Genomic DNA, 17,550 nt, shown 5'->3' on the forward strand with positions numbered 1-17,550 from the left:
TAATGCATACATTTAATTAAAAAATAAAATAAATATTTAAAATTATACATATATTTTGAGTCACATTTCATTTTTAGAAACCTATTTGTACAGAAATAAATAAGGACATAGGTATATACATGATAACTGTAGCATTGTTTTAAAGAGGAGAATGTGGACAAAAAGCTAAATATGGTGAGAATGAAAAGTGGTGCTAAAGATAGGGATATTAGTTAAGAACCACCAGAACCAAACAAGAAAAGTACCATCAGTGCAGAAGACTGACTAAATAAATAAATAAAGGGTCTCTCTAATACAGCATCTCTAAGTCCTTCATTATGGCTGACTCATGCCCAATCACCTTGAAGAAAAGCCTAGTAGTCGAAAAGTCTTGCCCTCATAACCATAGCTCCTAATCAGCTTTTCAATGCTGAATTATTTAATAATAACTGACAACCAACTCATGGTTAAATAGGGTTAATTATGGTACTCATCCCACAAAATTGGAGGACTAAATGTTAAGCACAATGGCTGCCAAAAACTAGAGCACAGGAAATTTTAGCTCAAGAAACAGAATATCAATTAAAAATTATTAAAAAGACACTAACAGAAGTTCTGTCACTGAAAAATAAAATAACTAAAATGAAAAATTCACTAAAAAGTTTGAACAGCAGATGGAGCAAGCAGAAGAAGCTGCAAACCTGAAAACACATCAACTGAAATTATGTAGTTTGAACAGCAGAAAGGAAAAAAAAAATAAAGAAAACTCAATAGAGCCTAACAGTCCTGGGGCGCCTGGGTGGCTCAGTTGTTGGGCGTCTGCCTTCAGCTCAGGTCATGATCCCAGGGTCCTGGGATCAAGTCCTGCATTGGGCTCCATGCTCCATAGGAAGCCTGCTTCTCCCTCTCTCACTCCCCCTGCTTCTGTTCCCTCTCTCACTGTGTCTCTCTCTGTCAAATAAATAAATACAATATTAAAAAAAAAAAAAAAAAGAGCCTAACAGTCCTGTGGGATACCACCAAGCTGATCAACATATGTGTAATGGGAGCCCCAAATAAGAAGGAACAGAAAGAGTATTTGATAAAATAATGGTCACAAACTTTCTAAGTTTGATAAAAGACATGAATCTACATATCTGAGAAGCTCAACAAACTCCAAGAAAGACACATGCAAAGAGATTCACGTTTATATATTACATTCAAACTGTTGAAAACCAGAGACAAGAGAATCTTGAAAGCAAGAGAGAAGTAACTCATCATAATCAAGAGATCCTCAATAAAATTAACAGTCAACTTCTCAGCAGAAACCATAGAAGGTAGAAGGCAGAGGAAAGTGCTGAAAGGTGGGGGGAAAACCTGTCAATCAAGAATTTTGTATCTAGCAAAAAATATCCTTCAAAAATGAAGCCAGAATTAAGACATGGTCAGATAAACAAAAGCTGAGGGACTGTTGTCAGTACACCTGCCCTACAGGAAATGCTAAAGCAAGTCCTTCAGGCTGAAATGCAAGGACAATGGACAAAAATTTGAAGCCATAGGAAAAAATAAAATCTCTGGTAAAGATAACTACTTAGCTAAATATAAAAACTAGTATTAATGTATTTTTGGCTTGTAACCTCTCTGTTCATTTCCTACATGATTTAAAAGGCAAACACATAGATCAATAATTATACATCTGTATTAATGGGAACACAATGCATAAAGATGCAATTTGCATCTGTGCAAAATCTACAAAAACACAAAACAGATGCAAAGCTATATAAGAGAAAAGATTTTGAAGCTATTGAAGCTAAGTTGGTAACATTTCAAACTAGACTGTTAGAAATTTATGGTGTTAATTGTAATCCCTAAGGTAGCCACTAAGAAAATATCTATGAAATATATACAAGGGAAACAAGAAGGGTATTAAAATGGTACACTACAAAGAAAAATTTTTTTAAAAAGCAGTAATGAAGACAAGGAACAAAAAAGATGTCAAATATACAAAAAACAAATAGCAAAAAGTGCTTCCTTATCACCAATTACTTCAAGTATAAATGTATTAAATTTTCTAATCAAAGACAGAGATGGCTGAATGGAGATACCTAAGATCCAACTACATGCTGTCTACAAGAGACTCACTTTGGATTCAAAGACCCACACACAATGAAAGGACAGAAAAAGATATTCCATGTGAACAGTAACCAAAAGAGAATGAGGTGGCTATATTAATATCAGACGAAATAGACTAAATCAAAAACTGATACAAACACAATCATGCTGAGCTAGTGCTTGCGCCTGGAATTGGGCTGCAACCTCAGCAACACCTGCCACCGCCTCTGGACCATGGACCCCTGCAAAGTGAGCGATCTTTGGGCCTTTGAGAAAATGTGGAAGCAAAATCCGAGTGTTCTGCAAACTGAGCAAATGCGCTTCCTGCGGGAGTGCGTGGAGAACATGGACGGTAAAATACCACCTGCCACTCATAAAACTAAATCAGAAGACAATATCAAGGAAGAAAAAACAGATAGTAAGAAGGTGGAGGAAAACATAAAGACAGACAAACCATCAAGTGGGGAAAGTGATCTAGAAAATGACAATGAAGGTGTGATTGAACCAGATACTGATGCCCCTCAAGAAATGGGAGATGAAAATGTAGAGATAACCGAGGAAATGATGGATTGGGCAAATGATAAAAAAGTGGCTGTCACTGATGTCCTAAATGATGGTCAACTACAGAAAGCCATTGACTTGTTCACAGATGCCATCAAACTGAATCCTCGCTTGGCCATTCCGTATGCCAAGAGAGCCAGTGTCTTCATCAAATTACAGAAGCCAAATGCTGCCATTTGAGACTGTGACAGAGCTATTGAAATAAATCCTGATTCAGCTCAGCCTTGTAAGTGGCGAGGGAAAGCACAAAGACTTCTGGGCCGTTGGGAAGAAGCAGCACACGATCTTGCCCTTGCTTGTAAACTGGATTACGATGAAGATGCTAGTGCAATGCTGAAAGGAGTTCAACTGAGGGCCCAGAAAATTGCTTAACATCGGAGAAAGTATGAGCAAAAACGTGAAGAGCGAGAGATCAAAGAAAGAATAGAAAGGGTTAAGAAGGCTCGGGAAGAACATGAGAGAGCCCAGAGGGAGGAAGAAGCCAGAAGACAATCAGGAGCTCAGTATGGCTCTTTCCCAGGTGACTTTCCTGGGGGAATGCCTGGTAATTTTCCTGGAGGAATGCCTGAAATGGCAGGGGGGATGCCTGGAATGGCAGGAATACCTGGGCTCAATGAAATTCTTAGTGATCCAGAGGTTCTTGTAGCCATGCAGGATCCAGAAGTTATGGTGGCCTTCCAGAATGTGGCCCAGAACCCAGCGAATATGTCAAAATATCAGAGCAACCCAAAGGTTATGAATCTCATCAGTAAATTGTCAGCCAAACTTGGAGGTCAAGCATAATACCCTTCTGACAAATAAAGCCCTTGCTGAAGGAAAAGCAACTTCGATCACCTAATGGATGTCACAATAATACAAACCAGTGTACTTCTGACCTTCTCATGAAGAAAGCTGGGGTGCTGTGAAGAGAACCCCCACCTCTCTGCCCCACGTGCAACTGAAATATTTCTACTGTGGTTTGCCATTAGGGTATTCATTCAGATAATGTCTTCCTACTAGGAATTACAAACTTTAAACACTTTTTAAACCTTTAAATAAAAATATTTAAAAACATATTAAAAGGGTGTGTTAGTCCCTATATTTTTCTTTACTAATCATTTCAGTTTTTTTCCTTTGGATTAATTGGGCAAGGAAGATACTTCAGTGTGGAAGATTTATTGCTCCAGCTGAGTGAAATAAAGGTTTATTAGTGGGAGGCAAATATAACATTTAAATAGCTGAATTCTGAGTTGGAGATATGGTTTCTGAGGCATTTTGACTTCTCTTTTTAAATGCTTTATTTCTTAAACACAATTTATTTGGATAAAACCACTGGGACCACCAGTACTGCAGTAGGACCTGGGTAGGGACTGGAAGTGCTTGGCAGGGCAGCAGCAACCTTATTCCTTTTATAGAGTGTGTACCCTTGTGCAGAAGCATTTAAATATTACACCGTGGTGAAGGGATGATTTTTATAATGCTGCAGTAGAATTGGATTACTTAGCTGTGTTCTTATCTGATATAGAAAATAGATGTTTTGCGTTATTTCAACATAAGGGAAAAAAACTGATACAAGAGATAAAGAATATGTATTGATAAAAGGGTCAATTTATCAAGATTATAACAATTATAATCATAATACACATCAGAGTTCCTAAATACATGAAGCAAATATTGACAGAATTGAGAGGAGGAGTACACAGTTCTACAGTAAAAGTTGGAGAATTAATAGCCCACTTTCAAAAATGGATAGACCATTTAGACAGAAGATCATTAAGGCAGTAGAGGATTTGAATAATACTATAAACCACCTAAACATAAGAGAAATATATGGAACATGACACCCAACAACAGATGAATACGTATTCTTAAGAACACATGGAACATTCCCTCAAGAAACCTCCCAACAAAGAAAAGTCCAGGACTACATGGTTTCACTGTTGAGTTCTACCAAATATTTAAAGGAAAACCACTAATCCTTCTCAAACTCTTCCAAAAAGTAGAAAAGGAGGAAACGCTTCCAAAAAGCAGAAAAGTAGAAAATGACTTCATAACTCACTCATTTGCCCTGTCAGCAAAGACACCACAAGAAAACTACATACCAATATCTCTTATGAATATAGATGCAAAAATCATCAAGAAAACATTAGCCAACTGAATCCAACAGCATGGTAAAAGAATTATACACCAAGTACAAATTATCCATAAAATGGAAGTATCCCTCAACATTAGAAAATCAGTCAACATAATACACATTAGTAGAACAAAGGTTAAAAAAAAAAACAAAAAAAACCCTCAGGATCACCTCGATACAGAAAAAGCAGTAGATAAATTCCAATACCTTTCATGATAAAAATACTCAAACTACGAATAGCAGAGAATATATGATAAAGAACATTATGAAAAGATTGTAACAAACCAAAGTATGATGTAAACCAAACTTTACATCATACTCAATAATGAAACACTGAAAGCTTTCTCACTAAGATTAGAAATAAGACAAGGATAACCAGTGTTATTCAACATTGTACTAGAAATTCTAGCCAGAGCAACTAAGCAAGAAAAAGAAATAAAAGTATACAAATTGGAAAGGAAGTAAAACTGTATTTGTAGATGTCAAGATCCTATATAAAGAAAATACCAAAGAACACACACACACACTTTCACAACTAGTGTTAATAAAACAATTCATCAAAGTTGCAAGATTGCAAGATCAACATACACAAATTAGTTGTGTTCCATACACCAACAATTAACAACCTGAAAAGGAAATTAAGAAAACAATTCCATTTTGCAAAAGCATCCCAAAGAATAAAATACAGTGGAATAAATTTAACCAAGGAGGTAAAAGGCCTATACGTTAGAAACTAGAAAACACTGTTGAAAAATTAAATAAAATGTAAAAACATCTTGTCACATGGATTGGAAAACTTAATATAGTTAGTTAGATGGCAGTACTACCCAAAGTGACCTACAGAGTCAATGCATCTATAAATATATTTGATTCTATCTACAGATACTATCAAAATTCTATCAGCCTTCTTGCAGAAATGGAAAACTAATTCTCAAATTCACATGGAATTGCAGGGACCTCAAATAGCCAAAACAATATATTTTTTTAAAGATTTTATTTATTCATTTGACAGAGAGAGAAAGCACAAGCAGGGGAGTAGCAGAGGGAGAGAGAGAAGCAGGCTCTCAGCTGAGCAGGGAGCCCGACGCAGGACTCGAACCCAGGACCCTGGGATCATGACCTGAGCTGAAGGCAGACCCTTAACTGACTGAGCCACCCAGGCACCCCTAGCCAAAACAATATTGAAAAAGAAAACAAAATTGGAGAACACACACTTCCCAATTTGAAAACATATTACAAAGCTACAGTAATCAAAATAGCGTGGTACTGGCTAGGGACAGATATACAGACTAACAGCATAGTATCAAGAGTCCAGAAATAAACCCATACATCTATGGTTAAATGATTTTTGACAAAGGTACCAAGACCAATCAATAGGGATAGAACAGTCCCTTCAACAAACAATGCTGGGTAACTGGACGTCCCTATGCAATAGAATGAAGTTGGGTCCCATACCTCACACATACATAAAAGTTTACTCAAACTGAAACAAATGTAAATATAAGAGACAAACCTGTAGAAGTTTTAGAAGAAAACTTACGGGTAAATCTGTGCAATCTTGGTTTTGGCAATAGATTCTTAGATACAACACCAAAAGTACTAGCAACAAGAAAAAACAAGTAAATTGGACTTCATCAACATTAAAAACTTTATACATCACAGGACATTATCAAGGAAGTAAAAAGACAACCTACAGAATGGGAGACAGTATTTGCAAATCATGTATCTGAGAAAGGCTTACAGAATATATAAAGAACTCTTACAACTCAACAATAATAAAAAAAATTAAAAATGGGCAAAGAACTTGAACAGAGATTTGTCCAAAAGACATGATGGAACAGACATTTCTCCAAAGATAGATAAATGACCAACATGCACATGACAAGATGCTCAACATCATTAGACACTAGGAAAATGCAAATCAAAACCCACAATGAGATACTATGTCACACTTGGTAGGATGGCTATGAAAATAATAAACAAGTGTTGGCAAGGATGTGGAGAAACTGAAACTCACAGATTGTTGGTGGGAATGTAAAATGGTTCAGTCACTGTGGAAAACCGTTTGGTGGTTCCTCAAAGAGTTAAACATAGAATTACCATGACTTAGCAATTCCACTTGTAGGCATACATCCAAAAGAAATGAAAATATATACTCAAAATCTTATACACAAATATTTACAGCAGGACTACTAATGATAACCAAAAGGTGGAAACAAATCAAATGTCTATAAACAAAGGAATGGTTGTGGTACATCCATGAAACAAAATATTATGTGGTCATAAAAAGGAATGAAGTACTAATATGTGCAACATCATGAACCTTGAAAACATTATGCTAAGTGAAAGTCAAACACAAAAGGCCACATTATTTTATGACTCCAATTATATGAAATATCTTGATCAGATAAAACCAGAGACAAAAACCAGTTAGTGGTTGCCAAGGGCTGGGATAAGGGGGAAATGGGGAGTTGTTTAATGTGTTTCAGTTTGTAGGACTGAAGAGTGCTGAAAAATGGTTGCACAACAATGTCAATATACTTAATATTACTGAGCTACACACTTAAAAATGACTAAGATGGCAAATTTTATATGTTTTTCTTTTTAAGATTCTGTTTGAGAGAGAGAGAGCGCGAGAGAGACAACCCAAGTTGGTGGAGGGGCGGAGGGAGAGGGAGAAAGAAGCAGACTCCCCGCTGAGCAGGAAGCCTGACAGGGATCCCAGGATCCTGAGATAATGACCTGAGCCGAAGGCAGACACTTAACTGGCTGAGCCACCCAGATGCCCTGCTGTTTTTTATCACAGAAAAAATTCCTATCTATAAATCCTAGAGGTCAGTACAATTCCTCATCTTGCACATGGAGAACTGAGGCCCAGATATGGGGAGCTTTTTGCCCCAAATCACAGTTGGGCAGAAGCAGAGCTAGGAGTAGAACTCATCACTCCTACTCTGTCTAGTGCTCTATTTTTTTTTTTTTAAGATTTTATTTATTTTTGATAGAGAGAGAGAGTGTACAAGCAGGGGAAGCAGCGGGCAGAGGGAGAGGGAGAAGCAGGCTCCGTGCTGAGCAGGGAGCCCGATGTGGGACTCGATCCCAGGACCCTGGGATCATGACCTGAGCTGAAGACAGACGCTTAACCATCTGAGCCACCCAGGTGCCCTAGTGCTCTTTCTATTAACTCTCTTGTTCCCTTAGCTCTGAGGCCAACAGAAATGATGGGAAAAGAGAACTTTAAGCTTAGAAAGAAAAATGCCAAGAACTTAGATGGTGGGCAATTAAAGAGTAAATACACTGCATGGGAAGGAAAATGGAGAATAACTACTTAATGAGTACAGTGTTCCTTTGAGGTGATGAAAATGTTTAAGAACTTGAGAGATCACATAGTGGTCATACAACATTGTATAGGTACAAAATGCCACTGAATCATACACTTTAAAAATGTTAATTTTAGGGCGCCTGGGTGGCTCAGAAGTTAGGCGTCTGCCTTCGGCTCAGGTCATGATCCCAGGGTCCTGGGATCAAGTCCCACATTGGGCTCCCTGATTGGCAGGAAGCCTGCTTCTCCCTTTCCCACTCCCCCTGCTTGTGTTCCTGCTCTTGCTCTCTCTCTGTTAAATAAATAAATAAAATCTTCAAAAAAATAAAAATAAATAAAAATGTTAATTTTATGTTCTGTGAATTTCATCTCAATTAAAAAAAATCTAGCTTTATTTATATTTCCTGAATCAAATTTTCTAACCCATATTATTTTTCAGGTATGGGTGTTTATTTGTTTCAATTTAAGTATTAATAAATATGTGGAACAAAGGTAGAAACTTAAAAAGTCCAAAAAGCATGTATGTTGGAACCAATTCCCATCCCTTTCGCTCCATTTGCCTCTCTAAATGCTACCAATATTCCTAATTATTCTGTGTTCTTCCAGGTATGAATATGGATTTGGTTCTTTGTTTGTTACAGTCAACTTTATTAAGTACTGTGAAGAAAAACAACTTAATGTCCTGCTACTCATTTGAACTGCTAACAAAGTATTAACAAGAAGCAGCTTATAGGACTTGCTTTAATGGCTGTATAAAAGTCATATATAACTATATGAGAATATGGATTTGTTTTAAATCTATTTGCTGGGGCGGGGGGTGCCTGGGTGGCTCAGTTGGTTAAGCGTCTGCCTTCGGCTCAGGTCATGATCCTGGGGTCCTGGGATCCAGCGCATCGGGCTCCCTCCTCAGCAGGGAGCCTGCTTCTCTCTCTGCCTGCCACTCCCCCTGCTTGTGCTCTCTGTCAAATAAATTTTAAAAATCTTTTTTTAAAATAAATCTATTTGCTTAGAACTATATACACATCAAGTCTTTCTCTTGATTCTTTCCTCCTAGAATGATAATTAAATCTAATGTCTTCTCACTCCATGTCTTATGTTCTTTTTGCTTTCTGATCTTCATATTTATTCTTTTCAGTTCAATTTAGTCTGCTGTTTAACCTAATCAATGAAGTTTTAATTTTAAGTATTTATTCTTATTTCTAAAAGTTCTTTGAATCTTTTCTAATTACACCTGAGCTTTTTTTTTTTTTTTTTTAAGTAATCCCTACACCCAACATGGGGCTAGAACTCATGATCCCGAGGATCAAGAGTTGTGTGCTCCACAAATTAAGGGACAATTCCACAGAGGCTTAGCCTACTATGTTACCCAAAGTCCCTCAAACTTTTTAAAACAAATAAACTGTCACAGGGTATTCTTGTAGGGTATGCCTGACAGATTATTGACAGTCCACTAAAGTATCCAAACTGGTGAAAAGAATCTCAAGGTACAGATATACACAACTACTACCGCACAATTTTCCTTAATTCATTCAAATACTTACTAAATTTCAGGCATAGTGCTAGAGATCACAATCTAATGGAAGAAACAGACATATAGCAATCAGCTTGGATGACTAGGATAAAGGTGTTGCCATAAATATTGGAGAAGCTAGGTGGGGAAACTAGAATTTGCAGGAGGGAAATAATCCGTTGGCTTTTCAATGTGTTAATCTTGAGCGTCCAAGAGCACATGCAAGTCATTACATCCAGGAGATACAAAACTGTTTCAAAGATTTGAGATGAATTAGCTCAGTAGTATTAATTAAAGAAAGTAGTAAGGAATGAATACATACTAAAGAGACAATTTTTAAAAGTCCAATTCCTCCACAATAGAAAATTTAAACCATATAATTTATACTACATTTGACCCTTGAACAACACAGGTTTGAACTGTCTGGGTTTACTTACATGCAGACTTTTTACAGTATAGTACTGCAAATGTATTTTCTCATAATTTTATTTCTCTAGCTTACTTTATTATAAGAATACAGTATATAATACATATAATATACAAATACATGTTAATCAACCATTTATGTTATCAGTAAGGCTTCCAGTCAACAGTAGGCTACTAAGTAAGTTTGAGGGATTCAAAAGTTATACTTGGATTTTCAACTAGATGGAGGGTCAATTGCCCCTAACCCCCACGTTGTTCAAGGGTCGACCGTAGTTTCCTCTCTGAGTACAGGTAATCTGAGAGACCTGGGATTTCAAAGGCAAACTCCCATTCTTACTTTAAAACTCTTTTAGGGAAAGGGAATTCCTTGTTGGGAACTGTTCAAATGGAGAACAAGAAATTTCTGCATTTGACCTGTTCTCCTGAAAGAAACGACGAGTCTGGCTATTTCGGCTTTAATTTCTGATACTATGGCAAATGGATTTATCTAGTAATAACTGTCAGTACAATTTCAATGTGACGTAACAGTTGCATAGATGTGGCAAAAACTATCCAATACACAGTGGTAAAGTAAATGGAGAAAGCTTCTCAAATAAGCTTCAACCTCATTTTAACCACTAGAGGGCTACATTGTCATATGAGTTCATGATCCCTTAGCCACTCAATTTTAGAACTGCAAAGCAACATGATTTAAAAGAACTAGGTTTATTCTGTAATAACTTATTTTAATATTACCATTAAATAATTATCAAATCACTTTATGCACCAGAGGACTTAGTGGGCAGGAAAATGTGCTACCAAGAATTGGAGGGATTGTTCCCTTCTTGGTATGCTGGGCAACAAAAGCAGGACTGATAAAATATGACATGAGACAATTCAAGGTCTTTCAAACTTCTTGGTCAACTTTTATAACATCAATAGACTTACGTTTTAAGTGTTCCAGATGTCATAAGTTCAGTCACCAAAACAATGCACTTCTTTCCTTTTACTGTGGACTCCCAGGAATCATAGAATCGAACAATATTGGGATGCTGAAGGCCCTTTAACATTTCAGCCTCTTCTTTAAATCTCTGCCTCTCAGACTTTGTTAATTTTCGATCCTAAAATCAAAACCAAAACAGAATGTGGTTTAAAATAACAGAACACCAAGTCACACAAATTTAAATGCTGTTAAAAATACACTTATCTTGATGTACCCTGAGAAATGTATAGAACTGTTGAATCATACTGCACACCTGAAACTAATATAGCACTATCTGCTAATTATACTTAAATAAAATAGTTCAAATAGAAAAAACTCCACAATAATAAATTCAAATGCCAAACGTATACTAAATTATAATGATCAATAAACCAGGAATGCTGTAACATTAAAGTTACTAATAATTTCTTCAGCCTTTCATGAGCGTGAGAACAATCTAAAGTATATTTAAGAAAACTGGATTATAATGTCATGCTTGAGATTATTTCAATGTCTTTATGTTAACATGTGCCTCAGATACAGTATCATTTTGTGGGTACAGTTAACTTACCACTTCTAAAATATATCATTTATTGCTATGCAATATATGCAATTTAACAACATGGAACAAGTATGAGATTTTGGAGGCAAAGATCTAAATATAAATTCTAGTTCTGTCTTTGCTTTGATTAGAATTTTCTTTATGAATATATTAAATAATCTACTAGGTATGCTTTCATCATGTTTAAAGCACCTGGCAATTCTTAGGTTAATTCACTTCTCTGAGATGAACTGGGGGAAAGCACTTAATTTGCTGATCTTCCCTTGACAAGGTCCCATATACACAAACTCCAAATTATTCTGTATATTAAAATTGAAACTATCTCTGTCTTATTAATATTCTGTCAAATCATGCAATATTTTAACAAAAGATTCCAGGCATACAATGTGTCCATCACAGTTAAATAAACATTATAGACGTAATTAAAAGCCCCCTATGTAACAAGATTGTCCTTCCCATCACTACTCCTTACCCTTGAGTAACTACTAGACTGAATTTGGACATACCACTGCCATATAGGTTTTTACGCTTTGGTTAAAATGTTTAAATTTCATAAAATGATGTTATAGAGTATGTTTTCTTTGAAAGCTTTTTTTTTTCACTCGGAAAGCTTGTTTTTTTCACTCGGTACTGTTTGAGATCACCTGTGATGATATATAAGGAGACACTACAAGGTATCTACCATATTATTATAACTTGATTTTATTCATCATCACTGTTACACAGTTACCTGTTACCTAAATATATCACAATTTATATCATCTCCTACTGATTAATCTTTAGGCTATTCCCCATTTTTTGCTACTATAATACTGTAGTGGTGTTACACTATTAATCTCCTTGGATATACATTTAAATGTGTCTCTAGGACACAGGTTCTTATTACAAAGCTACAGTAATCAAAACAGTGTGGTACTGGCACGAGGATAGATATGTAGATCAAAGGAATAGCATTGGAAGTCTAGAAATAAGCCCATACATCAATTATGAATATATATACCTGAGAGTATTCAGTAATCCTTGTGATTTTTGTCACCAACAGCCCTAGATATTTTGATATCACATAACAGTGGTTATAGATTGTCTCAAAATAACATTTACATTAATCATTACTTTGAAATTGACAGTTATTAGATCTTTCAGTTGATCTGATTAGTATACACTAACAATGCATACTATATCATAAATTTTAAAATTTTTATAACTATTTTAGTATAATTAGTTTCCATTATAATCCTATGTATTTTACTGTATAGACTTAAAACACTACTCTAGCCTTCAAAAGAGATATGAGGCATAAAAAAAAAAAAGAACATCTATTATCATGTTGAGAATTACTGAATCATAAGAAAAAGGCACCTTCAATTTTTCTTTTTTTTTTTTAAGATTTTATTTATTTGACAGAGAGCGAGCACAAGCAGGAGGAATGGGAGAGGGAGAAGCAGGCTCCCCGCTGAGCAGGGAGCCCAATGTGGGGCTCAATCCCAGGACCCTGAGATCATGACCTGAGCTGAAGGCAGACGCTTGACCGACTGAGCCACCCAGGCGCCCCACACCTTCAATTTTCATAGCTATCAACAAACTGCTTTTCAAGGGGACTATACCAATGTACTCTCTTAATAGCATTGTATGAAGGTTTCCATTGCTACACAGGGTCACCAGTAATTGGTATTATCAGACATTAACTTTTTATCAATGTGATGGGTATAAACTCATATCCTGTTGCTTAATTTACATTTTTAGAGGCAAGAATGAAAAAAAGTTTTTGTTTTCTTTGCAGGCTACTTGAGATTCTTCTTCAGTGAGATGCCTAATCTTATCATTTGTTGTTTTCCTTTTTTGTAGAAGTTCTCAATATATTCTGGATACAAATCCTTTATTAATTTTATGTTACAAATGTTTTCTCAATTTGTGGTTTGTGTATCCACCTTGCTTATGATGTCTTTTGATTTTGATATTTTTATTTCACTGTAGTTCAATTAATCTTTTACTTTATGGTAGGTGGGCTTTATCTATTCAGTAATTCTTCCAGACACTGAGGCCATACCTTTTCTTTTCCTTTTTAAAATATAAACGTTCTGTTTGCCATACTTGGGAATTTATCCGTTGAGGAATTTATTTGGTTGGATAAAAGAAGGATTGGCTGTTTTTTTCTATATCAACCAATAACCTAATACCATTTGATGAACAATCCATCCTTCCCATATAAGTGTAATTCTATTTCTGGATTCTATATTCTATTCCAATGGTCTGTCTATTCTGCACTAATACCACATTTTCTTAATTGTTATAGTTTTAAAATAATTCATTCTTGGCAGAACCACTTCCTGTAACACCTTCCTCAACTTTATTTTCTAAATTATCTTAATTATTTGTTTTTCCAATAAGAAGACTTTTATTTTTATTATGTAGAAATTACAGCATAAGCCAACTAAAACTATCAGAATATTATCAAGAATTTTAATTAAAGGCATATAATTTGTAATGATATGGAGACTGTATCATCTGTTCAACTTTTTCCTAAGCTGTATATATTAATTTTTAAAAATTTATTATAAATTTACATACCACTAAAAAACACTATTCTCATCATCCCTCCCCATCTTATATATTATTTCCCTAATACTTTAGCTCCCTCTTATCCTATTGCTCCTTAAGATAACATTATAATTGTTATTTAACAGTATATGCTTACTTATATATACCCACATATCTTTTTGTTCGCCTTTCCATTTTTGTTCGCCGCTCCTTATTCTCTTTATCTGGGTTCATTTTTCTTCTTCTGTGAAATATATTTTTCAAAATTCTTTCAATAAACGTTCCATTAGTGGTATAATCCTAGGTTGTTTGAAATATTTACTTCATCATCACTCTTGAATGATAGTTTAGATGGATGTAGAATTCCAGGCTGGCTTATTTTTCTTCCAGCATTTTCAAGATACTGTTTTGTGGTGTTCTGGTGTCTACTGCAGCTGTCAGTATAAATGTTCTCCTTTGTAAATTTATCTGTATTTTCTCTCTAGTTGTTCCAAAGACTTTCTTTTTTTTAATTGTGTTCTGCACTTTCAGTACCATGCACCTAGTTTTATGTATATATAATGGGGCTGTGTTTCTCAGCCAAAAGTTTCAAATATTTGTCTTCAAGTCAGAGAATTCTCAATTATTATTTCTTTGAAAATTGCCTCCTCCTATTTCCCTTTCTCTTCTTTGTAAGATTTATGTGTTATGTGTGAGGGTGTGTGTATGTGTGTGTGCACGCACACAACCTTACTCTATCCTTCCTATCTTAACTTCTCTCTCATTTTCCATTTCTTATACCTTCTGGGCAATGTTCTCAGATCTACCTTCTTGTTCACTAAGTCTCTCTTGAGTCATTATATCTAAACTGCTTATTACCTCTTTTAAAATTTTTTTTTAATTAATCAAACTTTAAAGTCCAAAGGACGAGACACCTGGGTGGCTCAGTTGTTAAGCGTCTGCCTTCGGCTCAGGTGATGATTGGGATCTAGCCCTGTATCGGGCTCCCTGCTCAGCGGGAAGCCTGCTTCTCCCTCTCCCACTCCCCGCTGCTTGTGTTCCCTCTCTCGCTGTGTCTCTCTCTCTGTCAAACAAACAAACGAACAAACAAATAAATAGTCCAAAGGAGGAAGGGATGCAAAAGACATGTGGCCAGGTCTCAGTCCCTGCTCCAGAAATAAGAGATGAATGAACACAAACCAGATGAACACTTCCAACTGACCATACAAGTCTTGGAGGGCTAGGTATATAGGTAAGAGGGGCAAATATGTGGACATCCACAAAGAAAATAAAACAAAATTGTCAGTCTGTCACCAAAAGTACCCACCAAAGGGTTTGCTAAAAGGAACTCAGTCACCACTCCAGTCCCTACTCTCCTCACTAATATCATAAAGCGAGGAGGGAATAAAGGAACAAAAAGGCTCGGCACTTAACTGCTTCAGTGGGGAAGGAATTCCGCTGCCATTTCACCAGGCCCAACGCCTGGGGAAAGGATACGTCCCTCCCCATTCAGTGGCAACCCTAACACATGGGTTTTGAATGAGACATGATAACTGTCAGCTCAATTTGCAAAGAACCCCTCCAACCTCACCCCATTCCCTGCTTCATGAACATATAAGTTTTCTTAGCACCTTCCTTGGAATTTCCTCTATTCCGGAGTCCTGCTCCATCTCCAAATGATCACTGCAAACTTGGCTTCTCTCAAAGTTCCATAAAAGCCCCTTTTCACAGCCCTTAATCACTTCTATTCCCACTTTCAACTAGGGGCTACAATCATCCACAAGTCATATACCCTGTCCACTGAGACTCAGATCTATGGCAGCAGAGCTATTTTGTCCTGGGTTATCCTCCTAAAATGTTCCTGTTCTGGAGAGAATAGACAGTGAAAAGATAAAGTCAAAATATCTAAAGGCAGATAACTGAGGAAAGTAGCACTTGTCATTTAGTTTTTAATCGCAATGCATTTTCATTTCTTGAATCTCTTTTCAGGTCTTTATTAAATCAGTCATTCACTACCCCCCTCCAACACTAACTTGATGTTTTTAGTCCTTTAACTTTTTAAAAATAACTTACCTTAAAGGCTCAATTCAATCTTTTATCTGAGTTACTGGGGCTTTAATTTTACTTACTGTTTTGATTCACTTGTGGTGGGTTTGTTTCTTCATGTGATTTACAATATTGAATAAAATGATTATCTTAAACTGTGATTTGTCTGTTGGAATATCCTCAGTTACAGGTGTATCCCTGTAGATGGTTTGGAGTTTGCTTAGGTCTAGTGCCCTAAGGATATTACTAGCCTTGGCCGTTAACTCCATGCAATCAATTCAAAATCAAAATCACCTGTGTGAATACAGGTCCTTGTTTATAAATTTCAAGGGTAAACTTTTCTTTCACCTGACCTGAAGAAGCTTGTCTTTTTCTGTCTTAGAAAGGGAATTTGGGGCACCTGAGTGGCGCACATGGTTGAGCGTTTGCCTTCGGCTCAGGTCATGATCTCCAGGTTCTGGGATCGAGCCGCATCTCCCTCTGCCTCTCCTGTTTGTGCCCGCTCTCTCTCTCTCTCAAATAAAGAAATAAAATCTTAAAAAAAAAGAAAGAAAGGGAATTTTTCTCTAGTCTGTATTTTCATTAAAGGTGTAGCTCTCTTCAAGGAACAACTTCATTGCATCTCAATTCCAGTACCTGCTTGGGCTTAAGACTTCATCTATCATTAGATAGATGGTAAAACCATGCCTCTTAGTTATTAACAAGATTGGCAACTGTCCCAGAAAAATCCTCCTGTCAGTTCACACTTCTCCCACTCTGGTTTTTCGTTTCTTCTTAGTTTTTAGACCTTCGAGATTATCCTTAAATTCCCACAAGCTTAGGGTAGGTTTTTATTGTTCTTTTAATAAAAATTTTCCACAAAATATCTGGTGTTTTACAGTGGGAAGAGTTTTCAGCTTGTTTGGCTTTCAATTTATTGACCTATGATAGGGTTCCCCAATACACATTTTTTTTTAAAGATTTATTTATTCTAAGGGGGAGGGAGAGAGAGTCTCAAGACTCCACCCTGAGCATGGAGCCTGACAGGGGTCAGGACCTTGAGATCACAATCTGAGGAGAAACCAAGAGTCAGAAGCTTAACTGACTGCACTGCCCAGGCGCCCCTCCCAATATACTTTAAAAAAAAATCTTATTTACCATACATTCATTCCTAAATGTTCCTCATTTAAGGAAAATTTATATAGAAAACAGAAGAAAAATCTAGATCACTTGTTGACCCCCTTATACATTACTAATCCTTACTATAGTTGAATTAAGAAAACTTATTTTAAAGAAATTGTGAAGCTAATCCAGCTCAAAACAATTAGAAGACAGTAATCACATAAGCCAAATGAATTATGATGTTCTACCTACAATTAATAGACGTTTATTTTTTATATTTTAATATATAGTCTGCCTTTCTTGATTTTCTTCATAAGTATTTTTTTTTTATTTTTTATTTTTTTTAAAGATTTTATTTATTTAT

The 17,550-nt window shown here is 36.0% G+C and overlaps 1 protein-coding gene and 1 pseudogene across 14 annotated transcripts in view; one reads left to right on the top strand and one right to left on the bottom strand.

Annotated features, from left to right (window-relative positions):
- The window catches only part of WNK1 (WNK lysine deficient protein kinase 1), a 143,214-nt gene that overhangs the window by 78,593 nt on the left and 47,071 nt on the right, over positions 1–17,550 (bottom strand). For all 14 annotated transcript variants that reach the window (XM_081820985.1, XM_081820984.1, XM_081820974.1 and 11 more), the window contains exon 2: positions 10,927–11,099. In XM_081820985.1, coding sequence (XP_081677111.1) covers positions 10,927–11,099 — 173 coding nt within the window. The remainder of the gene's footprint in view (positions 1–10,926; positions 11,100–17,550) is intronic.
- LOC102747870 (hsc70-interacting protein pseudogene) lies at positions 2,305–3,534 on the top strand (annotated as a pseudogene).

The sequence above is a fragment of the Leptonychotes weddellii genome, chromosome 5 (genome assembly GCF_054177405.1).
Source record: "Leptonychotes weddellii isolate Sample4059 chromosome 5, ASM5417740v2, whole genome shotgun sequence".
NCBI classification, from domain to species: Eukaryota; Metazoa; Chordata; class Mammalia; order Carnivora; family Phocidae; genus Leptonychotes; species Leptonychotes weddellii.